General features: G+C 47.0%; 1 protein-coding gene across 1 annotated transcript; it reads left to right on the top strand.

Moving 5' to 3' along the window:
• Nucleotides 1-3,073: 3,073 nt before the first annotated feature.
• npas4l (neuronal PAS domain protein 4 like) lies at nt 3,074-8,137 on the top strand. The gene is made up of 9 exons (XM_084021395.1): nt 3,074-3,356; nt 4,169-4,332; nt 4,443-4,588; nt 4,671-4,770; nt 4,862-5,117; nt 5,524-5,633; nt 5,741-5,876; nt 6,219-7,321; nt 7,421-8,137. Exons 1-9 carry the CDS (start codon nt 3,220-3,222, stop codon nt 7,447-7,449), a joined length of 2,181 nt encoding a protein of 726 aa, XP_083877521.1. The 5' UTR covers nt 3,074-3,219; the 3' UTR covers nt 7,450-8,137.
• Nucleotides 8,138-9,551: the final 1,414 nt, after the last annotated feature.

The following is a 9,551-nucleotide window of genomic DNA, read 5'->3' as shown; positions in this document are numbered from 1 at the left end:
ATCGCTCGGCTCCGGTACGGAGCGTCGGTGATGGAGCCGAAAACAAACTGGCATTACGTTTTAAATGGCAGTGATGCAAAAACTCCACTTGTTACTTCTCGTTTTGACTTAATGGAGGTTTTTACCAAAACAGTTGATCCAACATTTGCCACCCTCCCCCCAAAAAAAGAACTGCTTCTGTCAGGAAAAGTGCATCATTAAATCGCACGATCATAATGAGATTATTAACCGAGGCAGAAGTACGTGACCAAACTGATTTCATGCCAACAAGTGTATTCTACCTTTTTTTTTTGTTTTTAATAATTCATACACAACAAATAATGCTTGGAGAAAAATAAAGCAGAACAAAGTATTTGGATTCATTTTACAACCGTGTGCAGGCTCCCTATGCTTATTGTTTTTATTTCATTTTATATCGACACATTTTTTTCAGCGGGGACTGTCGAAGTTGGTCAGGACTTCCTGTGCAATATACTTTATTACTGTATCAATAATAAATCTGAGACAATTTGTTGGAACGTTTGCTTGTATTTTTATTTTTGTTTAAATTGCACGTTTCTTATCAGGACTTAAAGCTGTGTGGGTTTGCTGATTGAACTGATGATTACTTTGATGTGTCTCAGTCAAGGTTGGGATGGCTTAAACGCAATGCAATATTTATTTCCCCCCATTTAGATTCTTATTTTCCAGCCAGGCTGCAAAATCGGACAGTTAACTTGTGGAAGTCCCACTAAAATCATGACACACTGCCTGTTTCTTCTCAGTGGAAGACCTCAGCGATGGTTTTATACAGCAGGGCCAGATCCGTCCTGATTTCCACCTCTTTATCTCTGCATTTCGGCCTCCGCTTAATAGTCGCCAGCTCTTTGAACCCGGTTTTCTGCTTCCTCCAGAGAGCTGAATCTGCCCCAGCCGGCCTGTCTGATAGCCCTCATCGTCTCCTTCAGTGGGTACTCTGCAGCCGTGGTGCCACCCTCCCCAGCTAGACTACCTAATGGGGCATGTGCGGCTGTTTTTTCAGGGAGGGAGGGGGGGGTCCCCATCATTAGAAAGTGTCTCACGTGAACCCCAGTAGCGTTCTGGCAGTTTGTTCCCGTCTGTCACCAGCCGCGTGCTATAAAGCCGGCGTTATCTGCCGTGTTAAGTGCAGGCCACAGACGGAGGGTCAGCTTAAAGCGAGGCAGCAGAGACACCCTGTCCCGCCTGGGCCCCCCCCCGCCACACACACACACACAGGAAACGGGGGGTCCCTCTGTCTGGCCCCGGAGCCTTCGCCTTCGGACAGCGACGCAGGCGCTAATGCGAGGGAAGGGGCCGGCCGAACGGCGCTCTGATTTCCCCTCAGGACTCAGACGATCCCAGCGGCCCTTGAGAATCAGACTGAGGATTTGTTCGGAGTGATTTGTTTTGTCTTGTCCGTCCATCCCCCCCAAATCCTGTGCAATTCTACTCACTCAAGTTCTAGTTCTTTGCTCTCAGCGTTGCTGCGATCACTTAATTGGGGATTTGGAGGGAGAAGAGGAGACTGTGGGGTTTAAAGTTGTGCAAAAGTGATGCAACGGATCCCAATTTGTCGTTTTGAAGGAGAAAGTAACTCCTGCAGGACGGTTTGTGCGACGCACGGTTTCAGGGTTGGCTTGCTCGTGTTTCGTGCTTCCTCCCCTAATCTGTTCAGCTGCCGATGAAACACATTTGGTGTTAGAGAAGGAGCCTCTCGGTGCGTCACGCCTGCAGACCTGTAGCTTAATTCCCCTTCCAACGGGGTTTAATGGAGCGACTGACGCACACGAACACAAACCGCCTCAGAAGTCTGTCTAGAAATCAAACGATGATGCATCAAGCTGGTTGTTCTTGCTGTGATTTGAATGAAAATGACGCTGTTTTTGATATTGTTCTTATTAATCATTTAACTGTTGTGTTCAGGCTGCTTGAAGAGTTCAGGAAACAGGTGGTTTCACAGTGAAAGCAGGAAAAGAAGATATCAGATCCTTTTATGACTTATTTGAGAATAAAAGAATCAAACGAGGATGAGTTAATTTGTATGGCCTTGACAATCAGATGTCTATGAGTTGGTATTATATTCATACAAACGTTAATGAGCTCATATTTCACACAAAAAGATAAAAAGAAATGAGAGAATCAGAACTTCTCTGACGTCTTTTCTTCTTTCCTCTTAATCGTCTCAGGACCCCTGAGATTTCTCTTGTGACCCTTCAGAGGGGCCCGACCCCCAGTTTGGAACCGGTGAAGTAAATGTATCTAGCTGAATTTACAAAATCAATCAGTGTCCATCAATCTATCAGCAACTTTTCAACTATTAAAATAAAAAATCCTCCCATCATCCGTGTTATAATAATAATAATGTGACTTATTATAATAACCTATAAAATATCTTTAATCCCAGGGGACATTTTTATGAGTACTTTCACTGTAAGTACAATTTAACTGGCGGTACTTTTACTGTGTGAAGAACTTTCACTTGTAACGGAGTAACAATGTGTGTACTTTCTAATCCTAAAGTGGAAATACTGATTCAACTTCTTTACTTTAAGTAAAAGTGAAAAAGTATACTCTCTGAAAAGTACTTAAATAGCAAAAAGTATCACTTCAAAGGCCAAACATGTACTCAAATTATAAAGTAATAAGTATAAAGTATAATTTGGCTGTTTTTTTCTGCAAATGTCCCATTTAAAACGCGGGATTAACCGATTCCTCCGCCGTACAAATAGTCCCTCCGCCACAAACGTTTTAATCAGAACGCTCATTAATAATAATGAACCTGATATTACACAATACATTTAAAAAAACTCCAACCGTCAAACATGAATTAATTTGTTCACACCTGCAGACGGTTGAGGTGATCTACGCACTATCATCCGGGTTATTTATAGGACTCACCTCACTAAATATAACCCGCCTCGATCCTCCGTCATCGCGTCACAACCACAAACACTATCCCACTTTTCCCCACCGAGTTGGATGAGAGGTGTCGGGTTGTTGTTTTGGGGGGGGGGGGGTTATAAAAGGAGGGACACACGCCCGACACCATCCAGACCAGATCCTGCAGAGGTACTAGAAGGTTCCTCTTCATAGCTGGTTTAGCTCTAGTCTGGAGGTCAACACACTCAAAGTGTTCTCAAGGGAAACTTTTATATTTTTATTTTTGCAGCCCTTCTGACTAAATGTGTTACCTTCTATAGGAACTCCATCTGCGTCAGAATGACTATTTGGTGCAACTCCTGCAGATGTCACGTGAGCGCTCCGTGCGCGTCCCATCATCATCATCATCATCAGCAGCAGCAGCAGCAGGACGACGCGGCCGAGGATCCCCGCAGCTCCTTCTGCAGACGCTTCAGGTCAGTGCCGCCCTCCTGCTCCGCGCCCTCTAGTGGCGGACTCGGGTTATAGCATGGCACTACATGTCGCATATTAATTAATCCAGCAGCAATGATGATGTTACTGCATTAAAAATGTAAAATATCCAGCTGGCTCAGATTAGTCTCTATCTGGATGCTTCTGGTGCAAGAGCATCACTCTTTCATAAATCACCTTGAAGCATATCGGGAATTTAGAATTTAATTGTGATGTAATATCACCACATTCAGCATCCCTGAAACATATGCTCCCAATTATGTACATTTGAATGGATCATAATTGCTGATTGGATATGAGGATATTTCTCCTTTTGAGGCACTTATTGTGTCCCGGTGACGTGGGGCGCCTCGCTCCGAGGACACTCGCTTTATAAGGCGATGAAGGGAGCAGCAGAAGCCTCTCCTCCTTTGTGTGTGTGTGTGTGTGTGTGTGTGTGTGTGTGTGTGTGTGTGTGTGTGTGTGTGTGTGTATGTGTGTGTGACGCCCACGCTGAAGCCCTGGCAGCTATAAAAACCCCCAGGCTCTCTGTGGATGGACCCAGATCCAGATACTGATCACACAGACCAGGTCTAGTGAGAGCCCTGGTGTCTGCCGCAGACACGGCAGCCTCTCATATCAGCTGTTTCCATAGGAACCCTTGAGGACGAGACGCCAGGCTTTATAGTGGGCTTGACCAATTACTCCTTTTTATTTCCACAGACAGATATTATAAAAAAAACAAAACAAATGTAGTCGACAAAAACAACAAGTTGAGTTTACTCCCAGCACTCACGGTCGCAATGGTTTCTCACAGATCCACCAAAGGGGCGTCCAAAGCCCGCCGGGACCACATCAACCACGAGATCAGGAACATGCGGGCTCTGCTGCCCGTCGGCCAGGAGGACCAGGAGCGCCTCTCCTACCTGCACTCCATGGCCGCCATCTGCGCCTACATCAGGAAGTCGGTGCTCTTCCAGGGTGAGTCTTCACTTCAGTTTGACTCGAGGACCACAAGGAGACTCTATCAAAGATTTACCAAACCTCAGAGATGGGTAGCGTGTAACCAACTCACTCCCGCCCTCCCTCAGGACTCCCGGCTGGCGTGACATCACACCTCCCGCTCCCATACGAGGCCTTCCTTCAATCGCTGCACGGCTTCGTCCTGGTGGTCTCGGCACAGGGCCGGCTGGTCTACGTGTCTGAGAATGTGTCCGAGTATCTCGGCCTCTCCATGGTGAGTCAACTCTCAATCTTCCCCGTTGCCTTTACGTCACATCGTGTGTACCTAATGGTTAAAATAAACCTCATGTCTCCAGATAGATGTGCTTCAAGGAGACACTTTGTACGACATGGTGGAACGCTGCGACGTGGATGTTGTTAAATCAAACCTGGACCAGGAAAACAACTCATCGGCAGGTAAGATAAAGACTTCGATGCTTTAGAACGTCTGCATGTTTCTGTGCAGGAAAGTTTGTGAAAGACTAAACGGATGCGTTCTCATCTCCAGAGAGGAGCTTTACCTGCTGCATGCAAACCTCCAAGGCCTTCAGGCTGCAACGCGGCGGCTGCTCCATGCTGGTGAGAGGGAGCTTCCAGTCGCCTCCTCAGTCTTGGCCCTCCTCCTCCTCCTCCTCCAACCAGACTCTGTTCGTGGCCCTTTGCACCCCCACGGTGGACCGGCTGCCGAGCTCCGACTCCCACCTCTGTCAGAGCTTCGACAGCGTCCACGGACTCGACATGACCTTCACTCGGCTGTCAGACAAGTAAGTTCACCTTTAAAGAGGAGGCTTTTCTGCTTTTCCCCTTTCCTTTAGTGTAAATATATATATATTTATATATATATATTTTTGTGCGTGTAAAAAGTCTCCTGTCAAAGCCTAAAAACCTCAAAACTGAACAGCTTGAAACACTTCAATTGAAATCAGGCTTTTTCTTCCGTAAAGTGCTATCACCAATTAAGACATTTGCATAAAGCCGCTAATTTGTCCGCCCATAAACACAGCTAGTGAGGCACACTGGGCTTTTTGGAAGGGAGGGGCTGGAGTTCAGAGCGTTTTCAGTGTTTTTGAAATATAAGTTTTACACCAGAAAAAGACCATCAACGCAGATATAACCTAAAATGTTTTCCCGCTGGTCACTGACGAACATTTTTCACGTCTTTCTTTCCAGTGTTTTGTATTATTTGGGATACTCGGCAGAAGAAATGACCGGTCGGTCGTGGTACGGTCTGGTCCACCCTGAAGATCTTTCTCTGAGTGCAGATTCTCATCGCAGTTTAAGTACGTTGTAAAATCCATCGCAGTATAAACTAAAGTAAAAGATTTCTTTGTGTGCTGCTTTCATCGTGTGATATTAACCACGAATGTTCCTTCTCTGTCCCGTCCAGTGGGGGCAGACGAGGGCTTCCAGGTGGAGATGGTGCTCAGACTCCAGTGCAAGGATCTGTCCTGGACCTGGGTCTACGTTCGGGCTAACAAGGACTCCGAGTGCCCGAGTGTGAGCTGCACTAACTTCATCATCAGGTATGAGGAGCTTCTCCTCTCCAGCAGACCTGAACTCAACGTGTGTTCACACCAAACGATGATGGAGCAGCTACGTTGTTAGCATAGCCGACCTCCGACCTATCAGAACTCCATTCAGAAAACAAGCATTTTAAGTGATTTGCTTATAGTCTTGCAAACATACTTAAAATACCATGACTTCTGACTTTTTACACATTTTCGTCATTGTGTTGATACTTTGGCAACATTTGTATCCGTTTACTCTAATTACATCACAACAAAATAGTCTATTTTAGGGTAGTAAACCAGCTGATGTGTCTTGTTAATCCAGCTGAAATAAATGGTTGTTATCATGTCTTGTAGTGAAACAGAAGCCAGATTTCTGCAGAAGACGATCAGCAGCGACGCCTTCAGTTCGTCGTCGTCTCAGCAGAGCAGCAGCAACGCTCGATGCTTCAAAAGACAGAGGACGTCCGACAGCCAGAGCGAGGAGCCGGGCGCTAAAGCTAGAAAGGAGTCCGAGCGAGACTACGCGTCGAGCTCGTCTTCCCAGGGCGACGGCTCGCCTGCTCCCTCAAGTGGCAGCCCGGCTCTCTTCACCCCTCCCTACAGCCCGGCCTCCTCCAGCTCCCCTCTGCAGCAGGAGGAGCTGAGCCGTGACCTCCTGATGGACGTGCACGGATACAGCGATCGGCTGCTGTCCTCCCCTGAGTGCTCCCCCTCCTATTACTGCTACCCAGAGGCAGGGCTCACCTGTCACCACTCACCTTCCGGCGCCTTCCTCGACACCGCCGCCGTCGCCGCCGAACACGCCTTTGAGCAGGCAGCCTTCAGCTCTCGCTCCCCGCTCTCCTCCTCCTCTCCGGCCTATGATTTCCCAGCATGCACGGCTGACGCTCGATTAGTCCCGGACTCCCTGTCTGTGTCTGACGTGTGCGACGGCCATGTGGACTGTGCTCTGCATCAAGACGACTTCGGCTTCCTCGAGCGTCCACAAGGGGGCAGCCTTGGCCAGATGCATCACGTTCCCACACATTCCAGCCTGCTGACCCCGGGTCAGTCTCCCACGTCCACGGGGGAGTCGTACTCCGCCTACAGCGAGAGGGAGCGGGCAGAGATCAGTATTCTGGCTCAGCAGATCTCCTCGCTGGCCAGCAGCTTCGCCACGTATCATCACCACGGCAACCACCCGCTTCAAACCGGGGCCACCGACGACTGGCCCCGTCACCCTCCTCCCCCCTCGGCCCTCCCTCTCAGGGGCGAGCTGGTCCTGGACGACGGCGTGTTCGACAGCATCCTGAAGGACCTGGACATGGTCCCGAGGAAGCCTCTCGGGGTCTCGCCGCCCCCCAACGCCGTGGAGCAGTTCGCCGTCACGGATCCCTTCGGGGTGCAGCTGGGACGCCGTGAGCACAACACTGAGTTGCATCAACTCAACCGCTACATGCAGAGTGGCCCTCAGCAAGGTAACATCTATTACATCACACATGGATGTCATGCTTCTCTTGTGATGTCATCAGGTGACAGAAGTTACATTTAACTGTTGTTTTCTGGTCTCCTTCCAGGTGGACTTGCTGAGGAAAACCTGTACTGAAATAAGTCTGTGACTTACTTGTATGACATATTGTCAAGGCGATTTTCCATTTCGCCGTTTCCTCCGAATGACTTATTAAGTAGACGACGTGCTCTTCCAGACGACAGCTTTGTCTTCGAGTCTCGACACTGCTTTCCACTGCGTTTTACATTTTGCTGATGTCTTATATTTTAATAAAAAGGTACGTAAAAAAAAAAAAAGATGTCCGACAAGTCACGCTGAAATGAAGGAATATTGCTTTAATGCTGAGTGACCACAGTTTACGATTGAGCACTTTATCAACGTCGCTGCCACCAGAATGTTATAAATGAGAAGGCGTGCTGATTTCAAAGCTTTAACACATAAATCATTCCTTATGACAATGAGCCATTTGTAAATATTTAGTTTTAAGTGCCTTAAGAACACGTAGGGAAGACTTCTTCTTCTCAGTGTAAAGAATAAAACTAGCGATACGATGATTGTTACTTTGAACACCTACCTCAGCGGTACATGGAAATACATTCCAAGTGTTGATTATATTTATTTTGAACATCACTTTTACTTCATAGTCTTAAAATGTTTCTTTTATATTTTTATTTTACTGCACTGTGAAGCTTAAATACCCATTCCACTTTTGATGTATTTTTTTAATATCATGGTACTGCATGTGTCTGAATGTTCACTGTTGTTATTCCTGCAATTTGCTTGAAATGGTTGAAATGTGAATAAATCAAATGGTTGATGTAATGATGTTCAACGTTTCTTCTTTCCACAAAAACAGTCAAAACCACATTCTAGGAGTATCTGCTTTTAGGAAATTAGACCATTTTTAGAAGTATTGGGTCAATTTTGAGAAGTATTCCAAGTAAAAACATTTTTAAACCAAAATGGACACTTTTTGTGATTGCATATGTATTTTCTTCCCAAAATAAGATCCAAAACACACCTTTTTATTTAATAAATACAGGGATCCACTGTGTGTTTTACTTTCTCTACCTCTGATCGGATTGCGGATGAATCAACAGTCGGATCGCGGATGAACCACCAGCCGACTGAGCTCCTCAATGCTCCATTGATTTCCACATGTTGTGGCCGGCCGTGCCGTTTGAGAGCGTATAAACTGTATACAGAAGGGATCGATGACGTCTTTTTGGTCAAATCGATGCATAAATGAATATTAAGACGTGGAGGAGGGAATCGACCCGGTGACGGATGGATCTCCGCGGTTAAATAGAGACGTGCCGGTGGGGGGGGGGGACGAAGCTCACAGAGGGCAACGACAGTCACGGTGCTGGTGCAGTGTGTGTGCAATGCAGAGACCCCCCAGCCCCCCCTCCCCCTCACGTGGGTTTAAAACCAGCCACTAGATGGAGTGATAGCTCCAACAGCCTCCCAGTAACACATACATCTCCATGCCATTAGTGTGACATTAGAATGAGTGTGTGCGTGCGTGTGTGTGTGTGTGTGTGTGTGTGTGTGTGTGTGTGTGTGTGTGCGCGCGTGTGCGTGTGTGTGTGTGTGTGTGTGTGCGTGTGTGTGTGTGTGTGTGTGTGTGTGTGTGTGTGTGTGTGTGCGTGGAACAAAAGTCCAGTTCATGATCACAAACCGTCCAGATGCCTATTCTCATCCGTGGAGACCTAATTAAGTGTGATGTCTGCTGAAGGGTAAAACATGGCAGATAAAGTTCCTAACGAGTCCCTCCCCCCATCACCCCCCATCACCCCCACACCTTTTGCACGCTGCGTCACTACTAATACCTGGACTGATAATGAATTCCCAGGAGGCTCAGCGGTGACACCGAGTCTGTGGCATCGACAGGTTTTCCTACAACCAAGGAGAAATCAATGAACATCTCATTTCTATTCTATTCTATTCTATTCTATTCTATCCATCTGTCCATCCATCCATCTATCAGTGGCTGTTTGTGTGTGACGATGATGTAAAACATCATGGCGTCCCCTCCCTGGTATTAAATGAAGGAGGATGGCGATATTAAAGGAACATAATGTCTAAGTGAGTGGAGGAATGTCGTGTTGCTATGATTCATATCTGCTGATCTGAGAGCAGCATGGGGCTGCTGGAGATGATACAACCACACAGTGGAAGTGACAAAAAAAAAGAGA

This window comes from Eutrigla gurnardus, assembly GCF_963514095.1.
Source record: "Eutrigla gurnardus genome assembly, chromosome: 11".
In the NCBI taxonomy this organism is placed as follows: domain Eukaryota; kingdom Metazoa; phylum Chordata; class Actinopteri; order Perciformes; family Triglidae; genus Eutrigla; species Eutrigla gurnardus.
The sequence above is the reverse complement of the archived record's forward strand: the minus strand, read 5'-3'. Positions and strand labels throughout refer to the sequence as shown.